We start from the raw sequence: 20,472 nt of genomic DNA, 5'->3' as shown, positions 1-20,472 counted from the left end.
CAGGGACCCACTAAGGCCCCTTGGTTAACATTGGCAAAATGACCGGGGGGTGCAGCTGTATGCCAGGGACTCCAAGCACCCCAAGGCCAGGCGCCGGCATTGCCAAATGGACTTTGCTTACCTGAGAAATCCGAGCCAGCTGGAGCCCCGCCTGGGGTGAGACCGCCTGCAGGACTAGCCGGCCCCACCGGGGCGTTACCTTCTTCCGCCTCAGAGCTGTCATCAGGCGGCACCTGTCCAGGTGCATCAGAAGGCCCAGGAAGGGACGCCAACTCCTGCAAAGAAGAAAGCCGAGCCAGGACTTCTTGTTCAAAAGCCCTGGTTGATGTGCGCGCAGCTTTGCGCCCACGGGCGGGGCCCGACGACCCAGGAAGCAAGCCATGATGCCTCTCAAGTGCTTCAAGGCTATTAACAACAGCCTGCCTGGTTTGGGCCTCCTCTTCGGCCCCGGGGGGAGAACCAGGGTTAGGTCGCTTTTTGGCCTTTAAGGGCTGCTTGCCCTTGGACTTACCCTGACCCTTGGGCATGTTAAACTCTCTCCCCTACCAACAGAAAATGATCAGTAGTGTTGTGGTAGTGGCAAAAGTGCCTGCCACAGGGCCAAGTGAAGGCTAAATAAGGCCCCACACCCACGCTCCCCAGAGAGCAAACAGGGGGGGGGGGTAGGTAAACAGGCCTGATCAGAACGCGGGAGGGGAGAGGAGCCTCCAGCCAACTGGCTATCCGCAAGAAAATAGGCCCGGGAGGGGCCGCTGGCCCAGCGCACCCCAGCGGCGCTCAGGACGCCGCAGCGAAGAGCACGCGCCTCACTGCAAGCGCAGCCGGCCGGCGCGCCGACCGGGCGCTCAAACTCCCGGCGGCCGGTGCAAAAACGAGGCTAGAGGCCTCGGAAGTGAAGCTCGGCACTGGAGCCGCTCAACGACGCGCGCGGCTTCCAGCCGCGCGGAAAACGGGGGGAGGACTGAGACGAGCGCGGCCAGCAGCCGCGCCGATGAAACCCACCCCCCCCCAAACCGGGAACGACGCTTCCGGCCGCGCGGCAAACAACAAACGAGCTGAGACGAGCGCGGCCAGCAGCCGCGCCGATGACACGCACCCCCCCCAAACCGGGCCCTCAAACCTGCCGCGGCCGGTGCCGCAAGAGGCTGGATGCCTCAGAAACAGCTGAGTCGCCCGGAGCCGTCCGGAGGAGGTAAGAGGCCCTGCTGCCGCGCCTACAGGGGGCAAGGGGAAGCAACGTCTTCCACCCAAAACGGCCAGCAGAACTGCGTGGCCGCGGGCGTGGTCGGGCTTATGAAGCCCCTGAAGACCATGCCCCCAATTCCCCGTATGAAGCAGCCGTTGCCTCACTCCTTCCGGGGAGGCAAAATCGGCCCCCGCCCTAAAGCCGCCTAAAGTCGGCGCGGGCGGGAAGGGGCCGGATAAAGATAATGAGGGATCTGTCAAAACATCATCAGCCAAAGGGTTGGTCCCACTGAAGATATATTTACTACCATTAAAGAAATACATTAATATATTTTTGGCAAGGCCCTGGGCCTGACATTGCTGGGCCAAACTGGCCTACTCTCTCAAGATTTCTTGTCACACACACAAGCAGACAATCTGGGAAATAATCATTCCCTCTTCAGCCCCCAAACCTGGTAATTAGAACATGGCGCTTTTCCGTCGGCTTATATTGGATAGTTAAAACTAAATGTTGTGTCACTCTTTTCTTCTGGAGCTTTCTGATTTCTTGGAAACCCTGCCCTGTGCTTCTGGCATGCTGCAGCTGGGATTATACAGGCAGCAGAGCCAATGAGAGGGGCCCATCCATTCAGATGCAGGTGAGTAGGAAGGCAGAGATGGTGTGCATTTGTTTCTCGGTTTTAAAATATTTTCTGGCCCTCCTTTCTTCCATCACAGCTGGGACCCAAGGCAGGGAGTTTCAACATTTCAACATCTATGCTTCAATGAGAAGCAGGCACCATTAATCCTTAATCAAGCTCTATCCTAACTAATTAATTAAGCTCTATACTAATTCTGGATTGTCCATTCTGAGGTGGAAGAATGAAGGGTTTTTTTTTTTCTTCATTCCTTTAAGAAAATCCAAAGCAGAAATCCTCACTCTGATACCCTGAGAAAACATCTTTCAGCTCTCCCATCCATGATTCTGCAAAAAGAAAGGGAAGGGAAGGGAAAATCTTCTAGTCTTTTATATTTACTGATTCATTCTTTTGCTTTCTCTGGCTATTTTAAAGTTTGCTCAACTCTTAAGTTTTGACAAACTTTTTAATATTTCCCCCCACAAAAATGGGGAAAATAACCAAAACATATCAAGCAGACGGATGGAAATCTTCATCATGCCGCTGTGGCCACGTAGGAGAAAATAATTTAAAAAGTAAGATGGGAGTAAGGTTTTATTATGATAATTATAATTCAAGAAGCATTTTAAGGGAGATGCTGAACTGATATAATTTAGTACACCTTCCATTGATGTCAGGGGTGCCTGGCATAGAGAAATGAGTTGTGCAAATGAGTTGTTCTAGTGAGCTTCAGCACCTCTTTTTCTATGAAATGAGCCCTGATGCTAACATTAAGTTATATGCTACAACAGCACTGTAGAAGGAGGGGGGAGGGTTCCCCCTCTTTGCCAGCTTAACCAATTCATTTGCCAGCTGTAAATTCAGATTCATGTCTTCCCAACCATTCTTTGTGTTGTCTCCGGGCAGATCTTAGCCGATGGGCAGTAAAAGCATCTGCCTCGGCCCTGTGCTGGGGCGTGTGACTGCCCACAAGCATCCCTTTCCCCAATGCAAGGGGGAGATAAGAAAAAGAGCAGGTTCCCACCAGTATCATTCGCATCCATCCTGTCCATGGCTTGGGCTGCCCTTGCTCAGCAACAGTCACTTGTGCCCACCCCACCTGGGGTTTGGGCAGCTAGCTCAGCAGCGGCTTCTCATATACCAAAGCAAGGAGATCCTGCTACAAAAATAAAAGCCCTGGCAGCAGCCCTCCAGGGCAGAACATCCACACATGGGAGACTGGGATCAGGGGGACTGAACAACAGTTCTCAATTAGGGTTGCCAACTTTGGCTTAGGAAATTCCTGGAGAGTTGGGGGCAGAGCCTGGAGATGGTGGGGCTTGGGGAAGGTATGGACTTCAGTGGGCTGGAATGGCACAGGGTGCACCCGCTGCAGCAGCTATTTTCTCTGGAGAAACTCATCCCCAATTCTCTGACATGATATTTTCTAGGAGCTGAAAATGTAAGTGACTTCAAACATCTAGATTTCTCATAAGAGCATTAACTGTCAGCTATTAGTAAAGAACAGCATCAGATTGGTTGGGTGAACCCTCCCCACTGTTTGTCCATGTGTCTCTCAGAATTATACCCAACAAAGACTAAATAGACTTAGATGGGAGTGACTCTGCACTCAATTGCATGGTAAGCAGGGCTTTTTTCGTAGCAGGAACTCCTTTTCATATTAGGCCACACACCCCTGATGTAGCCAATGCTCCAAGAATTTACAGGGACCTCATCACATATGAAAAATACAATTTTGTCATATAATGATAATAATTTAAAAAACCTTCAGCCTGATGGGGTGTAAACATCCCAAAACATACAAAAAGTTGAGAGTGGATGAGATTCAATGAAAACGAGAGAAAAACAGGGGAGGGGGAGGAATTAGCATTTTTGAGAGCTTGCACAGTTACAAAAGTTTACATTTTGGGTGAGGAGACATTTCCAAACGTCCTTACGTGATTTCTCATGAGCCCCAGATTGTATATATATTTATTCTCAAAATCAAAACTAGCAAATTAACTTTTAAAAAAATCCCATTCAGAGACATTAGCATGATGCCATTAAAAATAATAATATAGTTGCAGAAACAGTTTTGCCAATGTACTCCTTTTGCCAATGTTGCCAATGTTCCCTCCTTTGAAATCAGAAATGATTGTTTGGGGTGTTGGGGGCCACTTTCTATTGACACAAATGCTGAACTTAAGAGCACTGTGGTCAATGCTCCAAAGCATCTGTATCTTGCATCTGGTCTTGAGCCTGACTTCAAACCAAGTCCAGGATCCTCTGATCAGCTGAGTGATTGACTGTCCCAATTTGTACCTTACTGAGGAGGGGTGGGAAGTATAAACAAGAATGACATAGGGTTGGGCGATACTAAGATTTGTAGGCTGCTTCCACATAGCGATTCTGCCTCGCGTAGAAAACAGGAAGCTCCTTCCTTATTGTGTTCATTCCAAGCACAACTCATGAGGTTCCCTGGGCTTTCCCTTTTAAAATGTATTAAAAGGAAATCTGTAGTAATCCAGCCGAGAGGAGAATCTGCTGAACAGATACAGGGAACTGTCCTCGTAGGTAGTCTCATCATCACCACTGTAACTAGGAGCAGAGCAAGATATGAGTCTAGGAGCAAATAGAAGACCAACAAGATTTCTGGGGTATAAGATTTCAAGGGTTAAAACTTCCTGGCATGTAACAAAGGGAGCTCTGACTCTTGAGAATTTACACACCAGAAATCTGGTTGGCCGCTAAATTGCTACTGGACTCAGATCTAACTGCTGCATTGCAGAACATGGATAATAATAATAATAACTTTTTATTTTAACTTTTTATTTCTATCCCGCCCTCCCCGCCAAAGCAGGCTCAGGGCGGCTCACAACACAAAATACATTATACATCAATTACATATAAATTGCATATAAAATCCAAGTTAAGATAAATTACAAGTTAAAATTTACAAATTATAATATGATGGTAAAACATTAGATCTTCAATAAAATTCAGTAACTAAGAGCAATTTTTTAAAGGCATTTTCCTGGTTTATCATTGGTTAAAGGCTAGTTTATAGAGGTGGGTCTTACAGGCCCTGCGAAATTGTTCTAAACTCCGCAGGGCCCGCACCTCCTCCGGGAGTTGATTCCACAGCAGTGGAGCAGCAATAGAGAAGGCCCTATCTCGGGTGGCCTTCAAAACCAGAAATTATGTAGCCCTATCTCGGGTGGCCTTCAAAACCAGAAATTATGTAGCTAAGCTCTGTTTTCAAAATCCAAATGGCAGTTCACCATTTCCCCTTCATATAGCCTGTTATAGGGTTTTCTGCCTTTCTGTGGTCCACTGTGTGACTTTGCAGAGTGTTAACTGGGTTGTGGAAACCCAGGCACTTTGCCAAATAAAGTAACATTTGCTTTGGCCTTGAGCCATTAATTTTTCACACAGACAATGAATTCTGAGAGCCAGTTTGGTGTAGTATTTAAGAGCAGCGGACTCTAATCTGGAGAGCCTGGTTTGATTCTCCACTCCTCCACATGCAGCCAGCTGGGTGACCTTGGATCAGTCACTGTTCTCTCAAGAGCAATTTTTGAAGAGCTCTCTCAACCCCACCTACCTCACAGGGAGTCTGCTGTGGGGAGAAGAAGGGGATTCTCCTCCTCCTTCTTCCATGCCACATTCCCTTCAATGCAGAACACCCATCTCTCTTACTCTGTATATTTTAGGGCAAGGTGGAGTTTCCTGAGGGACATTGGTCTTACTTGTTTCCCATTCATTTCCTCCCAAATGCCCTGAGCTGCAGAATAGCCCTCTCATGAAGGTGTGCTTCAGGCTCACTGCTAGAGGCTTATGGATGAAAGCAGCAGTCATTTTGTAGAAAAACAGGCGGTGGAGCTCATCCAGGGATTGTTATGCAGCTGCACCTACTATTCAATGGACAAGGAGGTTGAACTCTCAGAATGAAGAGGTGGAACTCTCAAAAAGGTTCAGGAGCTATGCTCCTGTGAGCTCCCACTGAATCTGAGGCCTGGATCAAAGTATGGTCTCTCTTCAGCAGATGTTTTTTGTCTCAGTTCCTCCTCTGGTTTTATCACTGTGGCTCACACATAGCTACTGTTGCTGCTGTAACCTGCGCCACAATAGTAGGTAGCCTCGTCCTTTGCCTGCACATTGGTAATGGTTAAGTAAGCGACTTTACTGGGATTATCCGTGGAAGCAGAGAAATTACCAGAGACCTCAGATCCAAAATCAGTCTTGGCGGTGCTGACTTTATAGTACAGGATGAATTTGGGGCTCTTTCCCTCTTTTTGCTGATACCACCTGAAACCTCCAAATGTGAGGCGATTAATTGTGCAAGAGAGTCGAGCTGTGTCTCCCAGGGTGGCTGAATGGAGCGGCGGCTGAGTCAGGGTGAACTGAGCCAAGGACTCTGAAGAGAAAACAGAAATAATTTGTTGAATTAAACATGAATCAGGGGATTCTTTAAAAAAGGAAACATTGAAAAATTGCAAAAGAGGATGAGAAATGCATACAAAATGATTCCCAGAAGCATGAGACAAACATTGAGAAATATTCTTCACCTGAACAGTAAGTGTAGAGGAAAAGAAGAAGCAAAATCGACCCCATAGTGCAATATCTGGTCTCCCAAGACAAGAGAACTCTTGTGGTTGCTTTTCCAGCCTGACTTTTAAATGCACAGAGTTGCAGAATGCTCCGTTTATTCAAAATCACTTATTCCTCATTGGCCAGATGCTACATGCTGTAGAAGTTTGCAAAATATTGCAATGTCTATATGGGTTGAAACAAGTTATCAAGTAGGATTGCAGAAATATGATGGTTTTGCAAATTTGTTCCATTGGACTGACAGAAGTTCTACCAATGGCTCATGCTTGGAGATGGTATGGAACTTTTGTGAGCATTCCAACACTTTCATAGTTTTTTACAAAATACACAAGACTTTTCTTTGAGGCAAATGAGAGTGTGCAAAATTAGTGTGAAATGTTTCATATAGAAAGGAAATTGACAACACTACTGAAGATCTGAAAAAAATACTACTTTACTAATTGTATTTTTGTCATCTCATCTTTTTACTGCAAATACTCAAGGAAGAAAACAAATGAACTCAGTCAATCCATAACAATGATCTAAATCCAGCAATCAAAAATAAAACCTTAAGACAGATCAAAGGTGGAGAGTTTGATATTTAACCATCACCAACAGCAAAGTTGAAGATAAGGCTGATTATTGCTGTGTTACCTGGGCAACCTTTGTGGGGGGAAAGGAAAAGAAAGAATCATGACCTTGGTGCTCACAAATAACCACAGTATTTCAGTTAAACAGTGCAAACAGCCTTGCTGATAAATCCAAAATTTGATCTTCTACTACGTACCTGAGCAGTAAATGAGAATTGCAAAGATCACCAAAGCTGGACCCATGGCCAACCCTCTAAAGGTGATTCACTTGGGGATGCAAAGAAATAACTGGCTGGGACATTCCCCCGTCCTCTGTTAAACCCTTCCCTGCTGAACAGCCCCTCCCCCCGTTTCATGCAAATATAGTGCCTGGTCATTTACTCTGTAAGTCTGGCATGTTTTTGTTGAAGATATGCACCACTCAGGCAAAAGCACTGGCCATTGCCCACATTTACATACAGGAGATTGTGAAAAAGCCCAGGAAGAAACTAAGGCAGTGATAGAATAATTCACTGCAGTGAAAACTGGCCAGGGAGAGAAACGGGGCATTTGTATCAGAATAATGAAAAGATATTTTATTGTTATTCAGTCTGCAAGATAAAATGGAAGAGTGAAGAACAATGTAAGCTTTTAGGGGCCCCGCTGCCGAGAGGAGGAGGAAGAGAAGAAGAAGAAGATGATATTGGATTTATATCCTGCCCTCCACTCTGAATCTCAGTTTCAAAGCAGCTCACAATCTCCTTTATCTTCCTCCCCCACAACAGACACCCTGTAAGGTGAGTGGGGCTGAAAGAGCTCTCCCAGAAGTTGCCCTTTCAAGGACAGCTCTGCGAGAGCTATGGCTGACCCAAGGCAATTACAGCAGCCGCAAGTGGAGAAATGGGGAATCAAACCTGGTTCTCCCAGATAAGAGCCCACGTACTTAACCACAACACCAAACTGGCTATGAATTAAGTTAATAAAATTCAAATGGCCAACTGGAGAGCCATTTTTAAACATTCAAAGAAGCAGAACAAAAGCAAAAATAAATAGGACTTGTGGGAACAAGGAGGACCGAATAGCCCAGTCCAAGCTCATAAAGGCTTGGGAATCAAGCAGGGTTCACCATGACTTTCTCTGCAGGGCAGTGGCTCCCACTCCTTCTGCTGTGCCCAACTTGCAAAACAGAACAAGCCTGGGGCTGCCCATAGTCCCAGACAATCCTCTTGGGCATAAAAAAAATATTTATTACAATGTTTTCAATGCACAAGTGAGCAGGGAGGCACAGCTGGAGTGCTCATGATTTTGCTTCCCTTTACCCCACACAGGTGCAAGTCACCTCTGTCCCGGGCTACAATTGTCAAAGCTAAATCAAGATTTCCCCCTAGAGGTGATGACTGGGAAAGCAGCTATATTATCATATCTGTGATGCTGAAAATCATCCAATCAAATTCAAGCATTTTTGCTTCCTGATCATTAAAACAGACATGTCACTTTTCTCCCATTTGTTCACTTGACTTGTTAAAATACTTCTGTCTTGCCTTGATGGCTCAAAGAGGACTAGAGAACTCAGGGTGAACCAGCACCGCAACAGTTAAAACCAGCGTTCCCTCTGAGTTAGTGTGAGCTAGCTCACATTTTTTAGCCTCCAGCTCACACATTTTTATCTTAGCTCAGGAAGGATGACCCTGGAGCACACTAATCTGTGCAGTAGCACACAACTTTAATGCCAGTAGCTCACAAAATAGAATTTTTGCTCACAAGACTCTGCGGCTTAGAGGGAACATTGGTTAAAACATATGTGAAAAGAAACTCATAGTTTATGACAATAATTCCTGAGTCTCAAAAGCCCCTTTCAATAGGGTTGCCTTGCAGGAAACCAAAAGCCTTTTGCTCTGGTTGGGGAAAGGAGGGTTTCCAGGCATCCCCCAGCCATCAGAAAGGGATGAGGATGAGTTAACATTAAGTTGTATGCTGCGACAGCATTGCAGAGTGAGTTTCCTCTTCTTTGCCAGTTAACCAATTAATTAACCAGGTGCATGTTCAGAATCATTTCTTCTCAACATAGATTGTTTCCAGGTGTTGAATAGACTGAAACCGGTTCCGCTTTTTCCTTCTTTGGATTTGAAGCAACAATTTACAGAGAAGGCTTGCTTGCCAATAACTTCTACAGACTATTTACTGTAATGGCGCCTTACGAGAAAGGCTTGTTTGGCAATTGACAACTATAAGATTTACAGCATAACAGGATTCTTTCCTTCTGACTTTGTTATGAACTATGATATGTTGTACATGTTAATATAACCTTGTATATAGTGCTACATGGTTTGCTTTGTTCTTTACTTATCATTGTATAACTGTGGTTCCTCAGTGTTGTAATACTCAGATGGAGGCAGGGAATCTCTCAGTTTAGAGGCCCTTCCCTCACTTCAGGGTCATTAGGAAGTGAGGTGGGGGAAGGAAAACATCTGCTGGGCACTCCATTATTCCCTATGGAGACCAATACGGAGAATTGATCTGTGGGTATCTGGGGCTCTGGGGAACTGTTTTTTTAGGTAGAGGCATCACATTTGCAGCATAGCATTCAATGCCTCTCCTCAAAAGACCCTCCAAGTTTCAAAAATATTAGACCAGGGAATCCAATTCTATGAGCCCTCAAAGAAGGTGCCCCTATCCATTATTTCCAGTGGAGAGAAGCATCTAAAAGGTGTAAAGTCCCTGTAAATGTGATAACCAGAACGCCCTTCAGAGTTCAATTGTGCTTGTCACACTATTGCTTCTGGCTCCATCCCACTTTGAAATGTGCACAAAGAAAAGATCAAATGGCTAGTGTAGAAAGGACCCTGTCATGATCTTCTTGATCTCTGCAAAAGCCGTATGGACTTTCCTTCCTTTTTTTTAGCAGATGTTTGGTCTCACATCCTCCTGGAAATATATCACTGTGTTTTACATGTAGCTGCTGCTGTTGCTATGATATGCTGCACAATAGATCTCTGCTAGAGGCATATAGACTTTCCTTCCTTTTTTAGCAGATGTTTTTGTCTCACATCCTCCTGGAAGTATATCACTGTGTTTTACATGTAACTGCTGCTATCGCTATAATATGCTGCACAATAGTAGGTAGCCTCATCCTTTGCCAGCACATTGGTGATTGTTAAATAAGCAACTTTTCTAGAGTTGTCCGTGGAAGCTGAGAAATTACCAGAGACTTCAGATCCAAAAGTGGTCTCACCAGCACTGACTTTATGCCAAAGGATGAATTTGGGGCTCTTGCCCTCTTTTTGCTGATACCAGCCAAAACCTCCAAATGTGAGGCCAGTCATTGTGCAAGAGAGTTGAGCTTGGTCTCCCAGGGAGGCTGACAGCAAAGGTGGCTGAGTCAGAGTGAACTTGGCCAAGGACCCTGAAGAGGAGGGAGAAGTAATTTTGTGAGTTAAACATTAAAAAAAAAAAAAAGCAAAAGGGTTTTAAAAATGCTAGAAAGGATGAGAAAGGCACACCATGTGAATCACAAAAGCATGAGAGAAACATTAAGAAATATTCTTCACCTGAATAGTAAGTGAAAAGGAAGAGAAGCAAAATGCACCCCATGGTATAATATCTCATTTCCCAAGGCAAGAAAACCCGGGAGGTTGCTTTTCCATCCTCCGTCTTTAATACCCAGAGCTCAAGAACACGCCATTTATGCAAATATGCTTCTTCTCCATTGGGCAGGTCCTACACACTACAGATGTTTAAAGAACATTGCAAGATCTATATGGGAAGCAATTTTGGACAATCTTTTAGTGCACTTTTTCTAGCTGTAGGAACATGATTTGAAGGGCAAATTGGAAGTACTGTTTTCTACCTTTCTACTTGCATAGCAAACTGAATCAAAAAATAAGTAAGGCTGAAATAGGACTGGCTTTTTCTGTTTCTCCACAGGTAAATGATAAAGAAACGTGATAAACAAATCTGAAACTTGTGTTGCTGTTAGCTGTAAACGAGTCTCATTCTCTGACTAAGGTTCTGAGATGGTTTGAAATGTTTCTGCTAAGATGTCTCATTGGTACATACAAGCTGTTATGGAGATCCACCTGCTAGTGCATCATTTTAATCAGGTTCCAAGAAGACAGAGCAGTTGAATAGCCTTCAGGATATGATCTGAAAATGCACACTCTAGTACAAAAAAAGCCATGATTGGAATACAATGTTGTTCATTTTTAATGTGCTATAAGGCTATGCCAGAGCTATGCTTGTGGAATTATTCCCTCCCCTTTAAATTTTTGTTAATTTCCTGGCAATATCTCAATGGTGTGCCTCCCCCATAGCCCCAGCACCAGAAAGGCAATGACTGTAGGATACTGTGTCTTTATTTTTACATTGTTCATTCTGATTGCCAATTATATACAAGTAAACTTGCATTCAAGAAGATGATGAAGAAGGTGATATTGGATTTATATCCCACCCTATATTCTAAATCTCAGAGTAGCCACAATCTCCCTTACTCTGCCCCCCCCCCCACAACAGACACCCTGTGAGGTAGGTGGGGCTGAGAGAGCTCTTACAGCAGCTGCCCTTTCAAGGACAGCTCTGCGATAGCTATGGCTGAGCCAAGGGCATTCCAGCAGCTGCAAGTGCAGGAGTGGGGAATCAAACCCAGTTCTCCCAGATAAGAGTCTGCACACTTAACCACTACACCAAAGTGGTCACTTTTCTCTCTATTTAACTGGGGGATGACAAGGCCATAGTTTGCTGAGGGTATCAAAAATGTTAGGCCAACCATGGCCATGCCAAAGTCTCAGAGGATGTTATTTGAAGATTCATTTACAAAATAGCAGCAGTTTTTTGCGTTCTTAGATGCAAATCATGTGGAACTTCCCCCCATCTTGCCACTGGAATTAGAACCTGTGTATGTCCTACTGACAATAATGGGCAGCACAAAAGAGCAGGGCAAAGAGCACAACTTCCTGTGCTGTCCACATGTTTGATTGGGCAAACATCAGAATCTTGCCTTTGAAGACACTAAATCAGATCACTTCATGTTATATGAGGAAGGATGCTCTGCATATTCCCAGAGGCTGTTTTATGAGTACTTGCTGCATTCCAGGATTAGGTTGTTTGGGGGGGAAGCTTGGCTATCCTGTATAGTCTTCTGTTTTCTCTTTCAAGCAGCTAAAGGAAAGGAGCAAGAACTATGGGGAGGAATGGTGGCTCAGTGGTACAGCATCTGCTTGGTAAGCAGAAGGTCCCAGGTTCAGTCCCCGGCATCTCCAAGTAAAAAGGGTCCAGGCAAGAACACATGAAAAACCTCAGCTTGAGACCCTGGAGAGCCGCTGCCAGCCTGAGTAGTCAATACTGACGTTGATGGACCAAGGGTCTGATTCAGTATAAGGCACCTTCATATGTTCATAACCTACTTGAGGATCTTCCAGGAGTGATTTAACACCAAATGACCAGGGCTAAAGAGCAAAGCTTAAAGGACTTGGACCACAAGACATCCTGAAATTGTTCCAGAAGTGAAGTAAGGTAAAACAGCTGGTGGTCTAGCAACTTGTTTCCATCTGCAGTATCTCTGAAGCTGGTCAGGTAAATATGCACGGGAGGTCTGCCTGAATAAGCACATATGACCCAGAAAATCATCCTCTAGATTCACTGTTCCTCTGAATCACAGCCATGTCAAAACAAAAAATGAGGAGTGAAATACATCCCAAATGGATCAGCTGGTGGATATGTGCATGTCCATGATTCAGTATTGTATGTCTTAATCTGTCACCACTTGATTATTTACAGGTACATGTTTGGACTACTTTGTATTAGACTTGGTTTGTGTGGACTATCTTGGCACAGCTACTCAGGGGCCAATGCCTGCCTTGCAGGAGGGAGTGAGATGTCGGTGGCTTTGGGATGGCAGACTGTAACTCAATCATCTCAGGCTTAGATGTACAAATGTATCTATGGTTCTCTTTCCATGGGAGGGAGAAGTGATGGTTTTTGTCTCAGTTCCTCATCCGAGTTCACCACTGTGGGACCCGTTATCACTGTACGACCAGGTAGCACAGTAATAATCAGCCTCATCTTCAGCTTTGCTATTGGTGAGGGTTAGATGGCGAATGTTCCCAGAGCTGGAATCAGTGAACCGATCTGGGATCTCTTTTCCCCTGTTGCTGGTACCACGGACTACAAATTGAATGCCCTGTCCAACTCTTTGTCGAACCCAGTGGAAGTGATCATTACTAATACTTCCACTGATGGTGCAGGAGACTTCAGCTGTTTGACCCAGAGACACAGACTGTGAGGGAGTCTGAGTCAATGTGGACCCAGAAATAACACCTGTGGGGGTGGGGGAGAGGGGAGGAGAGAGAAAGGAAGAGTCATGACCCTGATGCTCTCAAATAACCACAGTTTTTCAGTTGTGCAATGCAAACAGTCCTGCTATTAGTTCAAAACTTGATCTTCTCCTACTTACCTGAGCAGTAAGTGAGAACTGCAAAGATCACCAGAGCCTGGTCCATGGTGAGCCCTCCAAAGGGGGTGCAAAGAAATACCTAACTGGGACATTCCCCCTCCCCTTGTTAAAACCCTTCCCAACTGAAGAGACCTCCTTTCATGCAAATGTGGTCCATGGTCATTTGCTGTGTCAGACTGGCATGTAATTGTTGAGGATATGTGATTTCTGGCAAAAGCCGTGGCCTTCAGCCACATTTGCATAAAAGATGTTGTGGGAAAGCAATAGAAATGGACTTGAGTTTGCCCAGGATAAAAATAAGAATATTTCATTGCAGTGAAGACTGGCCAGGAACAAAAGCAGAGAATATTTTTCACAACACTGAAAAAGAATATTTTATTGTTATTCTGTCTGCAGGATAAAATGGAAGAGAGAAAAATGTAAACTTATAGGAGGCCCACTGGGGAGACAAGTAGGGGGTATGATAAACAAGTAGGAAGTAAATAAAATTTGCATGGAGAACTGGAGAGCCGTTTTTCAAAAATAAAAATAGGCAGATCAGGAACATAATTAAATAGGACTTATGGAAACAAACAAGTAGACTGAATAGCCCAGTTTGGCCTCACCTCTTCAGAGCTTGGGAGCTAAAGAGAGTTGGCCACAGTCATTACTTGGATGGGAGACCACCAGGGAAGACTGGAGTTGCTACATGGAGGGATCCAATAGCTGAGCTACCTCTTCTTTTGCCTTGAACACCCCATTAGGGTTGGGATTGCTGTGAATCAGTTGTGACTCAACAGCACATTCTTCTTCTTCAACGCCATTGGTGTTCTTTCCAGATCTGGGAATCCAAAATTATTAGGAAAATTATCTTCATTTGGGCTGAACTATATTTGAACCAGAGCTCAAAGAAGTCAAAAGGACCAGGGCTTTCTCTGCAGGGCAATGACACCCACTCCTCTGTTGTGCCTTACTAAACAAAACAAGCCTGGGGCTGCTCAGAATTCCAGACAATACTCTTGGGCATAAAAATATTTATTGCAATGTGATTTCAATGCACACGTAAGCAAGGAGGTACAGATGGAGTTCTCCTGATCTTGCTTCCCTTTACGCCATAGGTACAAGTCACTTCTGCCCTGGGATGCAGCTGTTGAAGCTACATCAAGATCTCCCCCTAGATGTGAAGATTGGGATCTCAGGCTTTATATAAGCTACATTATCACATTTTAAAGGGATGCTGAAAAAAATCCAACCAGATTCAAGCATTTTTGTTTTCTGAAGATTATAATGGACCTGTCACCTTTCTCCTATGTATTCACTAGATTTATTAAAACAGTTCTGTCTTGCCTTGATGGTAGAGTTGCCAGTCTCCCGCAGCCTCTGATGTCACCTCCCCAGACGTTGCTGGATCAATGACATCATTTGCAAGTGATCATTGCGCCAGCGCCGTCACACGCCAGCCACTCTAGGAGCTTCTGGGGAAACTCTATGATAACTCTACAATAGGTACCATAGCGTTTTCCCTCCCAAATTGCTAGAGCATCCAGGAAAACCATAGAGTTTTCCTGGAAGCTTCTAGAGCAGCTGGCACGCGACATCTCTGGTGCGATGATGCCACTGCAAGTGATGTCATCGCACCGGCAATGTCGGGGGAGGATCCCACTGCCGACCCAATGCAGGCCAGGGGGTTGGGAACCTCTCTGCCCGGCCCAGTAATTTGGCAGCCCTACTTGATGGTCATCAAGTGTCGCTCAAAGAGGCCTACAAAACCCAGCACGCACCAGCACTATAACAGTTAAAATACATGTGAAAAAATCTCAAAGTTTATGACAATTTCTCAGTCTCAGAAGACTCTTTCAATAGGGTTGCCTTGCAGAACTGAAATGGAAAGAACCCAAAAGTCTTTTGCTTTGGTTGAGGAAAGCAGGGTTTCCAGAACTCCACTGGCCATCTGCCTTTCAAGACGGAGTGAGATGTTGATGTCTTTGGGATGGCAGACTGTAAGTCATCTCAGGCTTTAGATGTATAAATGTATCTACGGTTTCCCTTTACCCAGGAGGGAGAAGGGATGGTTTCTGTCTCAGTTCCCCATCTGATTGTATCACTGTGCCAAGCACTACCATCCCAGGTGACACAGTAATAATCAGCCTCGTCTTCAACTTTGCTGTTGGTGATGGTTAAATATCGAATGCCCCCAGAGCTGGAATCAGTGAACCGATCTGGGATCCCTTCTCCCCTGTTGCTAGTACCACGGACTACAAATTGAATGCCCTGTTCAGCTCTTTGTCGAACCCAGTGGAAGTAGCTATTATCAATACTTCCACTGATGGTGCAGGAGACTTTAGCTGTTTGTCCCAAGGACACAGACTGTGAAGGAGGCTGAGTCAATGTGGCTGCCCAACTCACACCTTTGTGGATGGAAAGGAAAAGAAAGAATCATGACCTTGGTGCTCTTGAATAACCACAGTATTTCAGTTAAACAATGTAAGCAGTCTTGCTGCTAGATCAAAAAATTGATCTTCTCCTACTTACCTGAGCAGTAAGTGAGAATTGCAAATATTACCAGAGCTGGAGCCATGGCCAGACTGCTAAAGGTGATTCACTTGGGGAGGCAAAGAAATAACTGGCTGAGACATTCCCCCACCCTCTGTTAAACCCTTCCCTGCTGAACAGGCCCCCCTTTCATGCAAATATAGTGCCTGGTCATTTGCTCTGTAAGTCTGGCATGTCTTTGTTGAGGATATGCACCACTCAGGCAAAAGCATTGACCATTGGTCACATTTGCATACAAGAGATTGTGAAAAAGCCATGGAAATGGACCTTAGCTTGCTCAGGAGAAAAATAAGACATTGGCAGAATAATTCATTGCAGAGAAAACTGGTCAGGAAGAGAAACAGGGGGCATTTATCAGAATAATGAAAAGGTATTTTATCGTTATTCAGTCTGTAGGATAAAATGGAAAAGAGAAGAACTATGTAAGCTTTTAATACCTCCATTGGAAAGATGAGAAGAAGAAGAAGATGATGATTTTGGATTTATATCTCACCCGCCCCTCTGATTCTGAGAGTCTCAGAGCGGTCACAATCTCCTTTATCTTCCTCCCCCACAACAGTCACCCTGTGAGGTAGGTGGGGCTGCCCCTTCAAGGACAGCTTCAGTCAGAACTATGGTTGACTCAAGGCCATTCCAGCAACTGCAAGTGGAGAAGTGGGGAATCAAACCTGGTTCGCCCAGATAAGAGTCCGCACACTTAACCACTACACCAAACTGGCTATAAATGCAGTAAATAAAATTCAAATGGCAAACTGGAGAGCCATTTTTAAACATTCAAGCAAGCAGAACAGAAACAAAAATAAATAGGACTTGTGGGAACAAGGAGAAACGAATAGCCCAGTCCAAGCTCATAAAGGCTTGTTAATCAAGCAGGGTTCACCATGACTTTCTCTGCAGGGCAGTGGCTCCCACTCCTTCTGCTGTGCCCAACTTGCAAAACAGAACAAGCCTGGGGCTGCCCATAGTCCCAGACAATCCTCTTGGGCATAAAAAAAAATATTTATTACAATGTTTTCAATGCACAAGTGAGCAGGAAGGCACAGCTGGAGTGCTCATGAGTTTGCTTCCCTTTAACCCACACAGGTGCAAGTCACCTCTGTCCCGGGCTACAATTGTCAAAGCTAGATCAAGATCTCCCCCTAAAGGTGATGACTGGAAAACCAGCTATAATCAGGGGTGGCCAACAGTAGCCCTCCAGATGTTTTTTGGCCAATGGATGGGGCTGATGGGAGTTGTAGGCAAAAAAACATCTGGAGACCTACCGTTGGCCACCACTGAGCTATATTATTATATTTGTGATGCTGAAAAAGGAGGGTTTCCAGGCATCCCCCGGCCATCAGAAAGGGATGAGGGATGTGTTAACTTTAAGTTATATGTTGCAACAGCATTGCAGAGTGAGTTTCCTCTTCTTTGCCAGTTAACCAATTTATTAACCAAGTGCATGTTCAGAATCATATCTTCCCAACATAGATTGTTTGCAGGCGTGGTCTTAGCCAATGAGTAATAGGAGAACAGCTTCTGGTGCCCTGTGATGGTGGGTTGTAACTGTCCACACACATCCCCAATGGAAGAGGGAAAGAAGGAAAAGATTAGGTTCCCACCAATGCCAGTTACATTCATCCCGTCAGTAGTAGCTTGGGCAGCAGGCTTTTGCCAATCACTCCCACCTATCTCACATGGTGTGAGGGTAGGGTTGTCAATCCCCAGGTAGGATAAGTAACCTAGAGTACCACAGTAAAGGCAAAACTTAAACCAACAACTGTGGAAAATAACAAAACACAATTAAATACTCCTAGAAGCACTCAAGAAAAATTAAAAAAAAAAAAACAGCAACAGCTGCTAAAGTTCAGAGAAAATTTCTGAATGTTGTTATTGAAAAAAATCACAATGCAATACAACCTTCACAACATCTAGATACTAATACAAAATTTCTATCACGGTAATCAATTCATTAGTCCATGTCCAGGGGGTATGTCATTTTTCCAGTTCCTGAGGCTTTTCAAGATGATCCTGCCGCTCCACTGCGGTGGATTAAAGTGCCAGTGCTCGCAACAGTCCTGTAGCCATCACAGTCCTTATTGATCTTTAAACAACTCCTGGGTTTTGGCACCAGAGGTTTTTTACAAACCCGCTTGATATTACTGTCTTAAGATGCAAAGCCTTGATTTTGGCCGAATTGAACAAGAAATCGACAAGAAAATGGCGTACCCATGGACATTGACTACAAAAGTAGACTACAAAGCACATGCTCTGCTGTGTGATTTCAGGGAGTGTGAATTGGCTTGTGGAAACTCAGACACAGCTTGCCAAATAACGTAACATGTAGTTTTGACCCCCAAGCCAGGGAAGGATTAACAATTAGACCAAGTCGGCACTGGCCTATGGACCCCCATGCCTTTAGGAGCCCTGGCTGGCTATCTGCCCCCCCCCCCCCAGTTTTCCTCCTGCTTGCAGTCCTCCCAGCTTGCATACATAACCAGCAACTGAGATGCTCTTTGCCTGACTTTCCTGGTGTGGCTGCTGCTGGCATCGCCAAGTTTGCCTCTCGCTGTCTCTCCCCTGCAGTTTTGTCAAAGGAGCTTTTGAGAATGTGCCTGAAGGCTGCAGTGGGGGCTGTGGGCAGTGGGGTGGGTGTTGCAGCTCTGAGATAATTTGTGAGGGGGCCCCCAAAATTTTGCCTGACTAGGGGCCTCCACAGGGTTTAATCCAGCACTGCCCCCAAGCTATTTGTTCTCCAGGCAGAGAACGTATTTCATACCACTTCCTTTTATTGCAGAACACCATCTCACACGGATCTTCCCTCTTAAACTCTTTGGGGAAGGTCAGTCTTCCTAAGGTGAAGAGCCCTCTTTTTGCCCACCCATTCTCTCTTCAGTGCCTTGAGATTCAGTATATCCCTATCATGGGCTTCTTGCTCTCTGCTACAGCTGAATAGACTTTTCTTCATTTTTTAAGCTGATGTTTTCATCTCACATCCTCCTGTGAGTTTATCACTGTGGCTTACCCGTAGCTGCTGCCATCGCTGTAATATGCTCCACAATAGTAGGTAGCCTCATCCTTTACCTGCACATTGGTGATGGTTAAATAAGCTACTTTCCTAGGGTTGTCTATGGAAGCTGAGAAATTACCGGAGACCTCAGATCCAAAATTGGTCTCACCAGAGCTGACGGTATGCCACAGGATGAATTTGGGGCTCTTTCCTTCTTTTTGCTGATACCAGCCGAAACCTCCAAATTTGGTAGATATTGTGAAAGAAAGTTGAGCCAGGTCTCCCAGGGAGCTTGACTGGAAAGGTGACTGAGTCAAGGTGAATTGGGCCAAGGACCCTGAAGAGGAGGGAGAGGTAATATTGTGAATTAAATATGATTTTTAAAAAACACAAACGTTTTGCAAGAAATGATGAGAAAGGCACACCATGTGAATCACAGAAGCATGAGAGAAACATTTAGAAATATTCTTCACCTGAACAGTAAGCGAGGAACAACAGAAGAAACAAGCACCCCATGGTATAATATCTGGTTTCCCAAGGCAGAAAAACCTGGGGGTTGCCTTTCCATCCTCTGTCCTTAATACCCTGAGTTCAAGAACACACCATTTATGCAAATATGCTTCTTCTCCATTGGGCAGGTGCTATGTGCTATAGAAGTTTGCAGAACATTGCAGGATCTATATATGGAGCAGCTCTGAACAATCTTTCAGTGTGCTGATTATTGTTGTAGGAGCATGAGATGGAGGGCAAGTTGCTATGTTTCTGCCATTCCGAATAAAAAAACCTGAATAAAAATATAAGCAGTTCAACCCCAGATAAATAAACCTGAAACTTGTGTCGCTATTAGCTGTGAGCGGGCTGGCTTTCATTGACTGAAAGGTCTCATGCTTGGCTCATGTGCTGAGATGGTAAGAAACATTTCCAAAGCTGCTGAGATGTCTCATAGGTAGTCTTACATACAAGCTGCTCTGAAGATCCACCTGCCAGAGTGTCATTTGAATCAGGTTCCAAGAAAAAAGAGCAGCCGAATACCCTTCAGGATATGATCTGAAGACATGGCTGGAATGCAGTATTCAGTTTTAATGTGCCACAAGGCTGTGGCACAGCTATGCCTGTGAAGTTATTCTCCCGCCCCCTTTGCATTTTTAAAATTCCCTGTCAATATCTCAATAATGTTACCTCCCCTGTAGCCCAAAACTAGAAAGGCTATGACTATAGGATACTATGTCTTTATTTTTACCTTGTTCATTCTGAATGCCAATTAAATATATGTAACTTTTCTCTCTAATGAACTGGGGAGTGAGGCAAGGTCATAGTTCACATAGGGCACCAGAACCTTTAGGCCAGTCGTGGTCCTTCCAAAGCCTCAGAGGAGGCCTTTGAAGATTCATTCACAAAATAACAGCGGGGCTAATACCTGCCTTGCAAGAGGGAGTGAGATGTCAGTGGCTTTGGGATGGTTCTTTCAGCTCTGTAATTCAGTCACCTGAGGCTTAGATGTACAAATGTGTCTATGGTTCCCTTCCCATGGGAGGGAGAAATGGTGGTTTTTGTCTCAGTTCT

General features: G+C 44.8%; 1 protein-coding gene and 1 gene segment (V, D, J or C); both read right to left on the bottom strand.

Annotated features, from left to right (window-relative positions):
* LOC132579009 (immunoglobulin lambda variable 3-9-like) overlaps positions 1 to 20,472 on the bottom strand; it is a 153,143-nt gene that overhangs the window by 116,799 nt on the left and 15,872 nt on the right.
* LOC132579661 (immunoglobulin lambda-1 light chain-like) lies at positions 10,015 to 13,434 on the bottom strand. Its single transcript, XM_060250183.1, has 3 exons — positions 13,389 to 13,434; positions 12,941 to 13,252; positions 10,015 to 10,343 (listed from the first exon to the last, which is right to left on the bottom strand). Exons 1-3 carry the CDS (start codon positions 13,432 to 13,434, stop codon positions 10,015 to 10,017), a joined length of 687 nt encoding a protein of 228 aa, XP_060106166.1.

This window comes from Heteronotia binoei, chromosome 11 (genome assembly GCF_032191835.1).
Source record: "Heteronotia binoei isolate CCM8104 ecotype False Entrance Well chromosome 11, APGP_CSIRO_Hbin_v1, whole genome shotgun sequence".
NCBI lineage: Eukaryota > Metazoa > Chordata > Lepidosauria > Squamata > Gekkonidae > Heteronotia > Heteronotia binoei.
Note: the sequence above shows the minus strand (reverse complement) of the source record. Positions and strands in the feature narration are given on the sequence as shown.